This window comes from Palaemon carinicauda, chromosome 30, assembly GCF_036898095.1.
Source record: "Palaemon carinicauda isolate YSFRI2023 chromosome 30, ASM3689809v2, whole genome shotgun sequence".
NCBI lineage: Eukaryota > Metazoa > Arthropoda > Malacostraca > Decapoda > Palaemonidae > Palaemon > Palaemon carinicauda.
Window position 1 is genome coordinate 67,666,333 of NC_090754.1, and position 16,499 is coordinate 67,682,831.

The 16,499-nt window shown below is 47.5% G+C and overlaps 1 protein-coding gene across 1 annotated transcript in view; it reads left to right on the top strand.

Moving 5' to 3' along the window:
• LOC137623252 (coiled-coil domain-containing protein 134-like) overlaps positions 1–16,499 on the top strand; it is a 62,549-nt gene that overhangs the window by 11,719 nt on the left and 34,331 nt on the right. Inside the window, exons 2-3 of the mRNA XM_068354000.1 lie at positions 15,440–15,561; positions 16,373–16,457. Coding sequence (XP_068210101.1) covers positions 15,440–15,561; positions 16,373–16,457 — 207 coding nt within the window. The remainder of the gene's footprint in view (positions 1–15,439; positions 15,562–16,372; positions 16,458–16,499) is intronic.

Sequence of the window (16,499 nt, forward strand, 5' to 3'; positions counted from 1 at the left end):
TAGCGTAGACCGATGTACTGTTTACCAACCTCGGGACTCGAGAGATGACGTTGCTTCCCCTAGCGGAGCAGTTCCACCTCTCCCCCCGGGGGAGGATATGTTACTATCCTTATTTCAGCTTTAATCCTCCTTGGGGCCTAAGGGTTCGCTCTCCAAGGAGGTTTTGCTTAACTACATCCGATTGGGTGCTGCTGTCAAGCAATTGCCGTCACCGTCAAAGGTTGATCCTCTGTCTTTTGTCGACATTGTGGTGTCAGAGGTATCCAAAGCGGTATCACCCATCACCTCTGCCTCTCCAAACCCTACGGTAGCTGACGGCTTAGTTTCTCCCGTTCCTGTTCAACCTACGAGGGAGAAACTAAGTCCATCATCAGTCTCTCCTGCTAGTGTTTCTTCCCCTCGGGGGAATTCACTTACAGAGACTCCTCTTCGGAGGACTGCAGAAGGTCAGCTTGCTGATCCAATGGCCCCCAAGAGGGCGCATTCGTCGGAAGGCTCGCCTTCCTCTTCGCCATAGAGACCTTCCTTCACCTGGAGTGAGGAGGCGCCTCGCCTCTTTGGTTCAACACCTTCGATGCAGTTCCCCGCAGAGGAGCCTCGAGACCAATCACCTATCACTGCTCCTGCACTGGTCCTGGACCTTTCTGCAGATTGTTCGCGATCTCCTTCAATGGAAGGTCGTTCTTTTAAAGGAAACGTCGACCTTCCATCCGACAGACCTGACGACCTGCCGTCACCTTTTCTACTTGGGCCTAACAAGGCTTCACCTAAGCACGCTAAGGCGCGCCAACCAGATACGCGGTACGCGCCAACGAAACCTGATGAATGGTCTTTAGTAGCTTGTCAGGCCCCATCACTAAACCCTAACACAGGGCAACAAGGGCGTATGCGCTAACACGCGCATTCGTCCCAACAGGAGCATAACTCCATCACGTGCTATGCGCGCCCTTTTGCGCATACGCTTCCACGTTCACCTGCGCGCCAGGTCTTGCCTGAGCCTACGCGCCAACATTCTCCTACGCGCCCGCACCCAGCTGCACGCCAAAACTCACCTGCGCGCCATCAACCTCCCGCACGCCATCAGTCTCCTGCCTGCGCGCAAACGCGCCCAACATCTAATTCTCCTGCGCGCCAACGATTTACTGAACGTGGTGCTGCTGGGAAGTTAACAAAGCTGGCTTCTCCCACGCGCCAACCAGTAACATCGCGCCAGCACTCACCTTCGCGCCAGCCTTCTCCCGCACACATCCGCGAGGTTACTCGCGCGTGCCCTACGCATGCTCGCCTATCCTCTCCAAAGGATCCGTGCCAACGTTCTATCGCGCCGCCCACGTGATTCAATTGCGCGCCCGCGTGCCAGGGATCTTTCTCCTGCACACGCGCGCCCTACGGCTGGTACAAGTACGCCTGAACTCTCTCCCACGCGCCCGCGCACTCAGCGTATTAATCCTGCCCGCGCACCAAGAGTCTCCCGCGCGCTAGTCCCAATATTCTCCCTCGCGCGAGCGTCAATATCCTCCCGCGCGTGAGACTAATGAACTACGCACAGCAAGGTCGCCATCGCCTCATTCCTCTCCCCGCAAGTGCATACCACCGCGCATTGTGGGAGAAGGGAAACATCTAGAGGGGTCCAGGATCCCCAAGCCACCACAGGCGAACCCACCAATGATGGGGACTCCTCCCAGGGATCCTTCAATCCCTGTCCCTTCAAGGGGTATGTCTGACAGCGCATCTGTCAGCCAACAGCCCTGGTTCGGTGCACTGATCAGGCTTTCAAGCCTGTCTTCTCTGAAATGGGACACAGAACCATGGCTTCTTCTACTCCTTTGAAGAGAAAAAGAGGAATTCCAGACGCAGTTACTTCCCCAAGGGCGAAACTGACTCCATGCAGACCTTCAAGGCCGATTCCTTCCTTTCCTCAGACTGCCTCTCCTTCCCTTTCGGACGAAGATTTCCTGTCCCCAAGGGAATCATGTGAAGAGAGACTTTCCCCCCATCGCACCAATGTGGGAAACCTCTCCTCGCGCCGAGGGGTCTACTCAGTCGGGGATTGAAAGGAACATGCCACCCTCGTCAATGTTGGAGTCCTACATCCTTCCCAGGAAGGAATCTAAGGACTCCAAAACATTGCCGAAATCCTCTACTAGGACTAGGATGGAGCCAGCTAGCCACTCAGGGAACGTCTGTGACTCTCCCCAAGAAGAGCTTTTGGGGGACAGAAGGAGACTTTGCTGCAAGTCCTACAACAGGAGGAGACCAGCAAGAGTCAGAAGATGCGTTTTGGCAAGTTCTGACTCTAAAGAGGGCTCTCAACGGGTTTTCCGACCCAGAGATCCCTCCTCGAAAGGGCAAGGACACGGTCTTGGACCGTGTCTTTGGTACTCAGAAACCCTCCAAGACCAGTGCAGCACTGCCCTGGTCTCAAGGGGTTAAGAGTACCAGGGACAAGATCTCACTACAGCTCTCCAAGATTTCCTCCTCCAACCGTTCCAGTGCCGCCAACAGGCTCCTCCCACCTCCTCGCGTACAGCAGAGGAGGTACTTCGAGATCTTTGAGGAGCCTTGTTTAGCTCTTCCTCTTCACCACTCGCTGGAAGAGCTAACCAGGGGAGTCCCTCTTGAGAGACTCTCCAACCGGCAAGTCTCATTCTCGGCAGCCGAGATCCTCAACCAAGAGAAAGTTGCGAAGTATGCAAGCCACTTTGTGGCTCGATATCTGGTTAGGGACCTTAGGTATCCTGGTACGTTCTGGGGATTTTTCCAAGGAACGTACCAGGAGAGCTATGGAAACCATCCTTCTCTCAGGTACTCGTACGATCAAGTTTCTGGTCCACCAAGTCTCGAACTTGTGGGCAAATACCGTCCTGAAACGTTGGGTTGCAGTAGCTGAGAGATTCCATCAGAAGGTCTCTAGCACCGAGATAAATAGGCTCAGATATTCCTCTCTAGAGGGATCCGTCTTGTTCGAGCCTAAGGATGTGGAACATGTTGCTGAGAGGTGGAGGAAGTCTCATCAAGACTCCCTTCTTCGTAGGGCTTTAACTTTCAAGCCCTATAAGCCTCCAGTACCACAGCAGTCCCGTCCAGTCAAGACCACTAAGATGACAACAGCAGCGAAGACCTTGGTGTCTAAGCCCTTTCCTGTCAAAGAAAGGAAAGGCAAAAAGTCCTCCAGGGGAGGCAAGAATCCTAGAGGGAGCAGCCGAGGCCGTAAATGCTAGGATAGGCAGTCCCCCTGCATGTCCACCAGTGGGGGGATGCCTACAAAGTTGCTCAAACAGGTGGAAGCAACTCGGGGACGATTCCTGGACAATCTCCGTGATCAGTCCAGGATAACGTGTCCCGTTCATAACATCTCTAACTCCCCTGACGACGAATCCAGTGTCATTGAACTCCCTTGCCATGGGATCGGCAAGGGGCAAGCCCTTCGGGCAGAAGTTCAGACCCTGTTGAAGAAGGGCGCTCTCCAAGAGGTCCTTGACGGATCTCCAGGCTTCTTCAGTCGACTCTTTCTTGTAAAGAAGGCGTCTGGAGGCTGGAGACCAGTCATCAACCTCTCAGCTCTGAACAAGTTTGTCAAACAAACTCCGTTCAGCATGGAGATGGCGGACACGGTCAGACTAGCAGTAAGACCGCAAGACTTCATGTGCACACTGGACCTAAAGGACGCGTACTTCTAGATCTCAGTCCATCTGTGTTCAAAGAAGTACTTAAGATTCACCCTAGACAACAGAAAGTACCAGTCAAGGTGCTGTGCTTCGGTCTCTCCACAGCACAAGTCTTCACCAGAGTGTTCACCCTAGTATCATCTTGGGCACACAGGATTGACATCCGTCTCCTTCGTTATCTGGACGACTGGTTAATCCTAGCAGACTTGGTGTCAACCCTTCTTCAACACCGAGACAAACTTCTAAGACTTTACCAAGATCTGGGGATCATGGTAAATCTCGATAAATCTTCACTGCTTCCCACTCAAAGACTGGTATACCTAGGCGTGATTATAGACACCAATCTCCACAAAGACTTCCCATCAGACGACAGGATAGCAAGGCTGAGGAAGGCTGCAAGACCTTTTCTCAGACGAGAAGAACTTCCAGCCCAATCGTGGTTACGTCTCCTCGGTATCCTTTCATCGCTGTCCAGTCTAGTTCCCAATGGTCGCCTCAGGATGAGATCCCTCCAGTGGCGACTCAAGTCCCAGTGGAATCAAGCGTACGACTCCCCGGACATCCATATCCCCATGGGACCTGCGGAACTAACGGATCTGCATTGGTGATTGTCAGGCGAGAACCTATGAAAAGGAGTGAATCTTCTCGTCCTCCCCCTGGATTTGATGCTGTTTTCGGACGCTTCAAAAAAAAGGGTGGGGGACCCACGTGCTGCACCACACGACCTCAGGCCTCTGGTCAGAGTGAGAAAAGTACCTCCACATAAATCTCCTAGAGATGAAGGCCGTCTTTCTGGGCCTTCAACAGTTCCAACAGGACCTGGCAAGTAACTCTGTGGTCCCGATGAGCGACAACACCACAGTAGTGGCCTACATCAACAAACAAGGAGTTACTTTTTCGCAGCAACTATCCCATCTAGGAGTAGAGAGACTGAGATGGGCCGAAATCTACTCGATACCACTATCTGCACGCTTCATTCCGGGCAAAAGGAATGATCTCGCCAACAACCTGAGCAGAGCATCTCAGATAGTAAGTACCGAGTTGTCTTTGGATCATCTAGTAGCCAACAAAGTCCTGACTTTGTAGGGTTCTCCGACTGTGGACCTCTTTGCAATGGCCCTGAACTCATAGCTCCGCTATGGCATCACGCGGAATGGTTCCCGGACCTTCTGCAATTCCTAACGGAGTCACCAAGAGAACTCCCTCCACGACACAATCTACTCAAACAACCACATGTCAACATCTTCCGCAAAGCCGTAGGGTCACTACGACTTCATGCCTGGAGACTCTCCAGCATCTCCTCTCTGAGAGAGGATTTTCGCAACAAGTTGGGATCAGGATGTCTAGACACCTGCGAAAGTCTTCGGCAGCAGTCTACCAGGCAAAGTGGAAAGTCTTCTGTGGTTGGTGTCGTGGAAGGGGTATCTCCAATCGATGCCACTATTCCAACAATAGCAGAGTTTCTTGTGTATTTGTGGGAAGAAATGCGCCTTTCAGTCTCGGCAGTGAAAGGCTATCGCTCAGCCTTAAGTCTCGCCTTCAGGCTGAAAGAATTGGACATTTCCTCATCGCTAGAACTTTCTCTACTCATACGTAGTCATGAACTTACCTGCCCTCAATCGGAAGTGAAACCTCCCCCATGGAACGTGGTTCGAGTTCTCAGGTCTCTTAAGAGACCTCCCTATGAACCATTACGCCAGGCATCAGATCGCCACCTAACCTGGAAGACGGTATTCCTGCTAGCTTTGGCCTCGGCCAAGCGAGTCATTGAACTTCATGGTCTCTCGTATGACATTGCCCATTCAAGGGGATGGGCGGAGGTAACTTTCAGCTTCGTCCCTGAGTTTATTGCTAAGACTCAGAATCCAGGAGTAGTGGATCCTCGATTCGACTCCTTTCGGATTTCTAGTCTCCGTTCTGTAACAGATGACCCAGACCATCTCTTACTATGCCCAGTAAGGAGCTTGAGGCTGTACCTCAAAAGAACAGCCACAGCCCGACCTCGTGTGCCAGCACTCTTTTTCAGCACAGGAAGGACTAAGAGGAGGGTCACCAAGAACACCATCTCTGCATGGATTCACAGGGTCATTGACCTGGCTCTGAATCCAGACCCTCCTCCGTTACGTCGCCCCAGAGCACATGATGTCAGGGGCATAGCTACGTCCCTGGCCTTCAAAAGAAATTTATCAGTGGCACAGGTTGTTCAAGCTGGGGTGTGAAAACATCAAACAATGTTCACATCCCACTACCTGCAAGACGTGACCCACAGGAGACTCGATACGTTCTCTATCGGTCCTGTGGTGGCTGCACAACAGCTGGTTTAAATCCTTAAGCTCCTTATTGGACAAGTAGCAGAAGGTTGAGGGCATTGTTACCCGGTTTTAGTCTGCATGAGTGAAAAGGTTTGACTGGCTCTTATTCTTTTCTTCATCATCCCCTCTCTTGGGGAAAGTAGCATCCTGGGTTCTCTGCATAGCTGACTTCAAACCACTGCAGGTAAACCATGCTCCCTTATGTTCCTAGTATTAAGATTAATACTGTTACGTCCCCATACCCTGACGAGGTGGTATTGGGAAAGTCCTAGTCTACAAGTTTCCATCTGAAGAACTTCAGAACAACTTTCTTGGACGAGTCACACTTCTTTATACCTTCACACACAGCTTTCCTCGACCGCAGACCTTACGTAGCAAGGTTCTAGCGAGGTGCAGGGACTCCTTATTTCTTGGGTGCTTACACACACAAATAAAGAGTCCCTAGGCAAAGCCAAAAGCTAGACTGGCTGGGACGTCCACCCATCCTAATGGGCGAGTCACCCCTATTAAATAGCGTGGTTTGTATTCCAGTTACGGAACAAATGACAGATTCGTAGATAATTTGTATTTTCCTAACTATACAAACCTTAGCTATTTAACCAAACTTGCCCGCCAGCCGTATCCTCCTTGAAGTCCTACCTCCAAGCAAAGTGAGCTCAAGCACAGGTGTGTGAGGGGGGGGGGTTAGGAAGGTACCCTCCCCTACCCCCACTAACTAGCGGTGTGGGTAGTAAACCCTCATTTAAAATTAATGGCTCGTCATTTCAGCTACACCGAAAGTAATACCCCTATTAAGTAGCTAAGGTTTGTATAGTTAGGAAAAATACAATTTTCAATATTAAACTTACCCGATAATCATGTAGCTGTCAACTCTGTTGCCCGACAGAATTCTATGGAGGGATACGCCAGCTATCACAATACTAGAAGGGGGTGTATTTACCAGCGCCACCTGTGGCCAGGTACTCAAGTACTTCTTGTTGACACCTCCTCAATTATTCCTCTGTCGTGCTTCCGGCAAGACGTTCTGGGATACGCTTATGTTCTTGGAGTATTTTCACGACTTTGGTGAAGTATTTCTCTTTGATTTCGGCTGTCGCTTTACTGGAAAACTTCTATATTAGCTTAGTTAGCTTTTGGAATTAATTTGATTAATTTTGGTGACGAGAGAGTATGAACTCTCGTTCACCTTTCAATGGCCGACCCTTCCCTTAGACGGAAGTGTTGGTGTCTAAGAGAGTATAGACTCTCTTTCTTAATTTTGCTTAACAAAGTTGTAGATTTATTTTATATCTCTCCGCCTCTTATAGGCCTCTTCGATTAACTTCCTTTTATTATAAACTCATTAAAATTAATTTTTATATTTGTTTATATTCGACCTTCCTAATAGTAGGCGGTCTTTTACCGAAGTTAATAAACTTTGAGCCCGTCATTTCGGTTTTACCTGTTAACATATTATGCTATTTCCGCCACAGAGTTTGAAAGATTTTCTTTGACAGTCTCGTACTGTTTTCAAAGCTGAACTAACGTTTTGTTTTGTCTCTGCAGTTGTTGACGTTCAGAACGTTCAACTTGCACTCTATCGTTACGATAGAGAAAGAATGTTCACGGTTTCACGTTGCAGTAAGAGTAACCGTGTCTAGCGTTTTGTTCATTCTTTCTTAACTTAATGGTTTTGATCCTAATAAAGGAACTTTTCAGTTTTTTCCTTTAACAATAATATGTTTTAACGATATATATGATTGGGCTCTTCTCTCAGGTTCTAAGTCAAGAGAGAGAGAGAGAGAGAGAGAGAGATAGAGACGGAGGGAGAAAGAGGATAAACGTTTCATTCAAGCCTGCCAGGCGTACGAGTAACGTCATTATCGATTTTTGCTCTTCTCCCTAGTCTCTTTAGGGGAAGAAACTAAACGTTTCTAGAGTGATCTAGTGTTTAGTCTCTTTCCAACCACTGATTTATCTTTCATTAGATTTTTCTGTTACATTGTAATTCTGTTTTCGCAATTACTAACTTTGAGAAAGGATAGAATTGCGTATTTCAGGTACAAACCACTTAAGTTTCGAGTTCAGTGAAATAAGTGCAAACAGAAATCAAAGTGATAAGTGATTAGTGCGTGAGGGTACTTTTGTGCGCGCCAGTTGTCCTCCCAGTCCGGGACCTCTTGCAAGCTCCCAAGCCCAGGGGAGAAGCAATGTCGAAGGGCATAAGGGTTCAGCAGGCCTTGATCGGCGCACAGAAGTATTCTCGGTGGTTGTGGGCGTGTCTTACCGAGACCGTCACTCCCACCCGCAGACGATTGAGCCCTTATTTTGCTCGTCTGCAGAAGAGATTAGGGGAGAAAATAAAGGCAGAGTAACGCTGGTCTCAGGTCTCAAGACTTCTTAAACGTTAAGTCCAGACCTATGCCAGACGTACGAAGTTAAAGTTCACAACCCGAATGCAGTCGTTGGGTTAGCTCTGACTCTCCTAAGTCATCAGTTGATTACACTCCGACTAAGAGGATTAAGGTTCTGCCACGACAGATCTCTGCTGTTAAGGCTTTACCTCAGCAGAACTTAGTGTCTGCCGACCCCAAGTTAACTCTACTGCAGTCCATACAGTCACAACTTTCGGTCTTGATGCGTGAGTGTCGGGCTGAGAGTGTTGCACCGCCTGCACTCCCTCCACCTGTTCTCGCTGCACCTGTGCTCGCCCAGCCTGCACCTGCTCCGCCTGTGCTCGCCCAGCCTGCACCTGCTCCGCCTGGTCGCAGCACCATCTGCCAGGCGTACGATGTTGTGAACTCTACTACAGTCCATGCAAGCACAGCTTTCGGACTTGATGAGTGAGTGTCGGGCTGAGAGTGTTGCTTCACCGCCTCCGCCTACACTCCCTCCTCCTACACTCGCTCCGCCTGATCACAGTACCATCTGCCAGGCGTATGATGTTGTGGACTCTACTACAGTCCATGCAAGCACAGCTTTCGGACTTGATGCGTGAGTGTCGTGCTGAGAGTGTTGCACCTCCTGCACCTGTGGTGCACCAACCTCCTGCACCCGTTCAGCCTGTGCTGCACCCGCCTGCACCGGTGGTGCACCAACCTCCTGCACCCGTTCAGCCTGTGCTGCACCCGCCTGCACCGGTGGTGCACCAACCTCCTGCACCCGTTCAGCCTATGCTGCACCCGCCTGCACCGGTGGTGCACCAACCTCCTGCACCCGTTCAGCCTGTGCTGCACCCGCCTGCACCGGTGGTGCACCAACCTCCTGCACCCGTTCAGCCTATGCTGCACCCGCCTGCACCGGTGGTGCACCAACCTCCTGCACCCGTTCAGCCTGTGCTGCACCCGCCTGCACTCGCTGCACCCAGTCGCAGCTCCATCTGCCAGGCGTACGATGTTGAACCACTTTCGGAGTTTGCTGTTCACAGTGTTGTTCAGCCTCAGCCTTCTTTAAGGCAACCCTTGCTTTGGGATCAGGAGAGTTACACTCTTCCTCCTCCTCCCCTTGCTGCTCCTCCAGTGGTGCAACTCTCGGTTGGGGTACAACAACCTCTCCCCTCCGTGAGTCTGTCTGCTCAACCAGCGCTGCACCGAGTTCAACCCTCATCCAGGCAAGCTCATCTACACCATGCACTTGCGCCTCAGGAGCCTCAGCTTGCTAGAACTTTACCTTGTTCTGCGCAGCCTCAACCTTCTCATGCTCCACTCATCTCTCAGGAACAGGAACGGACTACTCCGCCTCCGTCCTCCGCTTAGCTGGTACAATCCTTGGGTGCAACTCTTGCTAGGAGTCAACCTCCTTCACCCTTGCACCTGCCTTCTGCTCCGTCTGTTGTTCAGCCTATGCAGTCTGAACCTCAGGTTTTCCCTCAAGTTGAGGAAACCTCTGTTGTTGTTCCAGCTCGTTCTGACTCTGCTGTTCAGCATACCATGGTTTAAACCCCATGCAAGCATGCATTAAGCACTCTAGCACTGGTCATGGAATTTCTGAGAAATGTTAAACGCCATGCACACGCTCTGCTTTCCTTTCAGCAGGCTCTGCTTACAGCAGGCTCTACTTCCTACATGCTCAGCATTCAGCATGCTCTGCATTCAGCATGCTCTGCATACAACATGCTCTGCATACAGCATGCTCTGCATTCAGCATGCTCTGCATACAGCATACTCTGCATACATCATGCTCTGCATACCTTACCGCATGCTTCTCAACACATCTTGGGTTGTTGCCAACTCACTAGACTGTCAAGCAGTTTCATAACGTTGCCTTCTAGTCTGCTGCTTTGCACCAGTGAACCCTCACTCAGAGAACTTAGCTTTTCTAGGATAAGGTCCCTGTAGATGAGAAAGTTCTTTTCTCCCTCCTTCTGATATTCCCTTGAGGACTCTGTCATTTGGAGGGAGCCTTTAGCTGCATAACCTCTTATGGACTTTTATTTAAGCATAACATGCTTACAGGGAAGGTAATGGTTACACTTCAGCCGCTAATCCCGTCTGTTACCACACCTGCTCCCATAGACCTTGAGCTGTGTTGCATGACATGCAGTCCAAGCTTAGTCCTTGTTAGAGGATTTTTTTGTTTACGGAGTCAATGTGTCACGGGGAAGACGTTCAACAGCCAACAGAAGGGACTTGTTGTGACGCAGTGGGCAACCTCAGCAACCCGTTAAGGAGTTGTCTGTACGACCCAGACAGTCTAGACAGATTCGGGTTGTCACTGTACTTCCTCGCTTGCCCATGATTGACAGTTTACAGACTGTGCAGCAGTATCATGATCTTGTGTCCGGCTCCGTCAGACGACTGGCTTTTAAGAGCTCCCTCAAGTCGTCGCTGTCTGGAGATTTTCAAATGGACTATGGATCTGACCAAGGAACTGGGCCTCCTGGTCAATTTTGAGGAGTCTCAGCTCGTTCCATCCCAGACCATTGTCTCCTTGGGTATGGATCTTCAGAGTCGAGCTTTTCGGACTTGTCCGTCGGCCCCAAGGATCTTCCAAGCCCTAGAATGCATCCAGAGCATGCTGAGAAGGAACCGATGCTTAGTCAGGCAGTGGATGAGTCTAACAGGGACACTTTCATCGCTGGCCCTGTTCATCGAGTTAGGGAGACTCCACCTCCGCCCCCTTCAGTATCATCTAGCTGCTCACTGGATAAAGGACATGACGCTAGAGACGGGCTCAGTTCCTGTTTCCGAAGAGATGAGGTCTACTCTAACGTGGTGGAAGAACAGCATTCTTCTCAAGGAAGGTCTACCATTGGCTGTTCAGTCCTCCGACCACCGTCTCTTCTCGGACGCATCGGACACGGGCTGGGGTGCGACACTGGACGGACAGGAATGCTCGGGAACATGGAATCAGGAGCAAAGGACACTTCACATCTATTGCAAGGAGTTGTTGGCAGTTCATTTGGCCTTGATAAACTTCAAGTCCCTCCAGCTTAACAAGGTGGTGGAGGTGAACTCCGACTACACCACAGCCTTGGCTTACATCTCCAAGCAGGGAGGGACTCATTCGAGGAAGTTGTTCGAGATCGCAAGGGACCTCCTCATTTGGTCAAAAGATCGAAAGCTCACGCTGGTAACGAGGCTCATTCAGGGCGATATGAATGTCATGGCAGATCGCCTCAGCCGGAAGGGTCAGGTCTTCCCCACAGAGTGGACCCTTCACAAGAATGTTTGCAGCAGACTTTGGGCCCTGTGGGATCAGCCAACCATAGATCTATTCGCTACCTCGATGACCAAGAGGCTCCTCTTGTATTGTTCTCCGATTCCAGACCCAGCAGCAGTTCGCGTGGATGCCTTTCTGCTGGATTGGTCCCATCTCAACCTGTATGCATTCCCGCCGTTCAAGATTGTCAACAGGGTACTTCAGAAGTTCGCCTCTCACAAAGGGACACGGCTGACGTTGGTTGCTCCCCTCTGGCCCGCGAGAGAATGTTTCACTGAGGTACTGCAATGGCTGGTCGACGTTCCCAGGACTCTTCCTCCTAGAGTGGACCTTCTGCGTCAACCTCACGTAAAGAAGGTACTCCCAACCTCCACGCTCTTCGTCTGACTGCCTTCAGACTTTCGAAAGACTCTCAAGAGCTAGAGGCTTTTCGAAGGAGGCAGCCAGAGCGATTGCCAGAGCAAGGACGACATCCACTCTCAGAGTCTATCAGTCTTTATGGGAAGTCTTCCGAAGCTGGTGCAAGGCCAATGCAGTTTTCCTCAACCAGTACCAATGTAACCCAGATAGCTGACTTCCTGTTACATCTAAGGAACGTAAGCTCCCTATCACCTCCTACGATCAAGGGTTACAGAAGTTTGTTGGCAGCGGTTTTCCGCCACAGAGGCTTGGATCTTTCCTCCAACAAAGATCTACAGGACCTCCTTAGGTCTTTTGAGACCTCAAAGGAACGTCGGTTGTCCACTCCAGGCTGGAATCTAGACGTGGTCCTAAGGTTCCTAATGTCATCAGGATTTGAACCGCTCCAATCAGCCTCTTTTAAGGACCTCACATTAAAAAACTCTTTTCCTCGTGTGCTTAGCAACAGGTAAAAGAGTAAGTGAGATCCACGCCTTCAGCAGGAACATAGGTTTCACATCTGAAACGGCTACATGTTCCTTACAGCTCGGTTTTTTGGCTAAAAACGAGCTTCCTTCCCGTCCTTGGCCTAAGTCGTTCGAGATCCCAAGCCTGTCCAACATGGTGGGGAACGAACTGGAGAGAGTACTTTGCCCAGTTAGAGCTCTTAAGTACTATCTAAAGGTCAAAACCATTACGAGGACAATCAGAAGCCTTATGGTGTGCTATCAAGAAGCCTTCTCTACCAATGTCTAAGAACTCAGTTTCTTACTACATCAGGCTTCTGATTAGAGAAGCAAATTCTCATCTGAAGGAAGAAGACCTTGCTTTGCTGAAGGTAAGGACACATGAAGTGAGAGCTGTGGCTACTTCAGTGGCCTTCAAACAGAACCGTTCTCTGCAGAGTGTTATGGATGCAACCTATTGGAGAAACAAGTCAGTGTTCGCATCATTCTATCTCAAAGATGTCCAGTCTCTTTACGAGTACTGCTACACCCTGGGTCTATTCGTAGCAACGAATGCAGTAGTAGGCGAGGGCTCAGCCACTACATTCCCATAATCCCATAACTTTTTAACCTTTCTCTTGAATACTTTTTATGGGTTGTACGGTCGGCTAAGAAGCCTTCCACATCCTTGTTGATTTGGCGGGTGGTCAATTCTTTCTTGAGAAGCGCCAAGGTTAAAGGTTGTGATGAGGTCCTTTAGTATGGGTTGCAGCCCTGTATACTTCAGCACCTTTGAGTTGATTCAGCCTCCCAAGAGGAACGCTGCGCTCAGTAAGGAAGACGATCTTATTAAAGGCAGAGTAACGGTTCAAGTCGACTTCCTTACCAGGTACTTATTATTTCATTGTTATTGTGGATAACTGATTATATGAAATATGGGATACTTAGCTATCCTTTAATCTTGTACACTGGTTTTCACCCACCCCCCTGGGTGTGAATCAGCTACATGATTATCGGGTAAGTTTAATATTGAAAAATGTTATTTTTATTAATAAAATAAATTTTTGAATATACTTACCCGATAATCATGATTTAATCGACCCTCCCTTCCTCCCCATAGAGAACCAGTGGACCGAGGAATAATTGAGGAGGTGTCAACAAGAAGTACTTGAGTACCTGGCCACAGGTGGCGCTGGTAAATACACCCCCTTCTAGTATTGTGATAGCTGGCGTATCCCTCCATAGAATTCTGTCGGGCAACAGAGTTGACAGCTACATGATTATCGGGTAAGTATATTCAAAAATTTATTTTATTAATAAAAATAACATATTATCTACAAATTTGTCATACTACAGTGGAACCTCTACATACGATTGCCTTTACAGTACAGTGCATATGATTGCCTTTACAGTACATATGATTGCCTTTACAGTACATACGATTGTTCCAACATCCGAAGTGAAATTCGATCAAATTTTCGTCTCGATACCCGGAGTCATGCTCCAACATCTGACGTAGATCTTGTTTACGCAGGTAGATGGCAGTATGTCGGAGGGATGCCACTGAGCGTCGAGTCGGTCAGTTTTCTGTTCTTGTGCGCATTGTGTGGTTGTCCTCTGCTCAGTCCATTATTAACAGTGCTTATTATCTTCCTTTTCTCACATTTCATTTTTTATTTTACGTATAATTATGGGTCCTAAGAAGCTTAGTTTCGGTACAGGTAATAGTAGTAGTGGTGAGAAAAGGAAGTAGGAAATGCTTTCATGAGAATTGAAGCAAGAAATTAATGAAAAACATGAGCAGTGTGTGCGCGTGTGAGTGATCTGGCTAAACAATATTGCCAGAATATGTCTACGATCTCAACGATCATCAAGCCAAAGGAAGCCATTAAAGCAGTCAAACCATCGAAGGGGATCAAAGTGAAGCAAAGAAAGCTAAGATTGAATAGAGTGAAAGTGATGAAAATTAGAAATCAAAATAGAAAAAAAATAAATAAATAAATAAGCTAAATTAGGTTAAAGTTCACATAGGGTAAGTTACGGTACGTTATCGCAGTCATCATCTCCACCTCCTTGCCGACCGTCCGTCTCCTCCTGCGTAGCAAATCCTACACCCGCGTTGGCCTGTCTCTTAAGGTAAAGTGACAATAAAAACTCCTTTTTTATTTATTATTTCTTTAAAATTGTTCTTTCTTACATCCCTCTTATATAATGCGATTGTATTATTGTTAAGTGTAATTATGTATAGTAATTTATTAAGGAGTTATCATAGGTTTTTGGGTTATAGAACGAATTATACAAATTACAGTGTATTCTTATAGGAATATTTGCTCCAACATACAATTGTTTTAATATACGAAGCAGGTCCCGGAACGAATTAAGATAGTATGTAGAGGTTCCACTGTATATTATTAAATGCAAAGACAAACCTAGCACTTTGGCCATATGGCCCAACTACTTTACATCCAGCTGGTTTCAGAAATGTTTCCTTAAAAGACTTAGTTTGTATATCTAGAAAAGTTGTAACTCTTCTAAATGAATTATTTACAAACATGTTTTTAGCACTACTAAAGGTAATGTAAGCCTTTTTTTATCACAGCAAAAGTACAGCATTTGATTTTATCTATTCAAAAATTGTTACCTAATCTAATTCAAGATGATTCCTATCTTTTTCAGATCAAAAGTCATCAGATTTGAAATTAGCAATAGGGAAGCAGGACTAAGAACCATTAAGTTATTCTGTACTGTAGTTTATTTTCTCTGCAGGCAGTGATATTGTAATTATCTTAAAGGAAGTGCGAAAGAGATGAACCTGTAACATACATGTAATTAGTTACCTAGAAGGTGATTGTTGTTTTGGACATTCAAGTTTCATTTGTTTATCTATACTAATTGGCTGATGGAAGATTGTAGTTTTTCATTTACTGTAGTGTGTTTCTTTATTATTTAGTTTGATTCCTTAACCTCTGTACAGTCCAGAGTCTTTTTCAAAAGAAACGAGGAGAACACAAATCTGCTGTGACAACCATTCTAGCTTTCAACAATTATGTAAAGCAACACAACATGGTCAAGCTTATTGCAGAAAAAGTGTTTCAGGTATGATTTTGTTCCAACAAGGGAAAAACCATTGATCTCTAGTCTTGGACATTTAAGGGTCACTCATGAGAGGCAGAAGTAAGGGATAGGACAGTGTTCTAGAAGCCGACCATATACAGTACAGTACTATATACATATGATCAATACCCTAGTCACCGCTCCACCTAAGCTAGGACCAGGGAGGGTCAAACAATGGCTGCTGATGACACAGCAGTGAAACCTATAAGCTGCCCCCAAACTCATCATCGCAACTTGTTGGGATGGTGAGGTTGTGAGCACTTTATTGAAATGTTTTTAGAGTTGCAAGAAGGCCTTGAACTTTTGAGCCATGAATTGTGAGTCAGAGATGTTAGCCACCAGGCTGCCATAACCCTAGCCATTGTACCATGGCCTTCCCCTGTCGTTGATTAGCATTTTCTAGCTTAGGGTACACTCAAGCAGACATTTTTATCAGTTTTCTCCTCCAATTGTTTTTGCTAATGATGTCTTGGATATAGTTAACCGAAGGGAAAAGGATTCTAGGTAGTTTATCTAAACATTGCCTTATCCTTTTCTTTTATTTGTTTTCATCATTGATATTCTTCAAATCTGTCAAAATTGTCTTTTTCTCTTTTGGCTTTGTATGTGAAGAAATTAATTTTATAAAAAAAGGTTCCATTCTGTTAAGCATCATTGGGATTACGTACTATACATCCATTTGTATTTTTTATGAATATAAGGGGTTCAAGTTTTGGTTGTGTACCTTATTTGAAATCATCCTTTGACTATTATTATTACTTTAATGACTATGAAATTATCTTCTCTATTTCAGGTTTTAGAAATCAGTCAGGTCACTCTTAGGGAAAGAGGATTCGTACCAGGAATGGAATTTCCTGAAGATGAAACTGTGAGAGAGGGTTAGTATACTTTTTCTTAGATATCTTGTTTATTTTTAACGT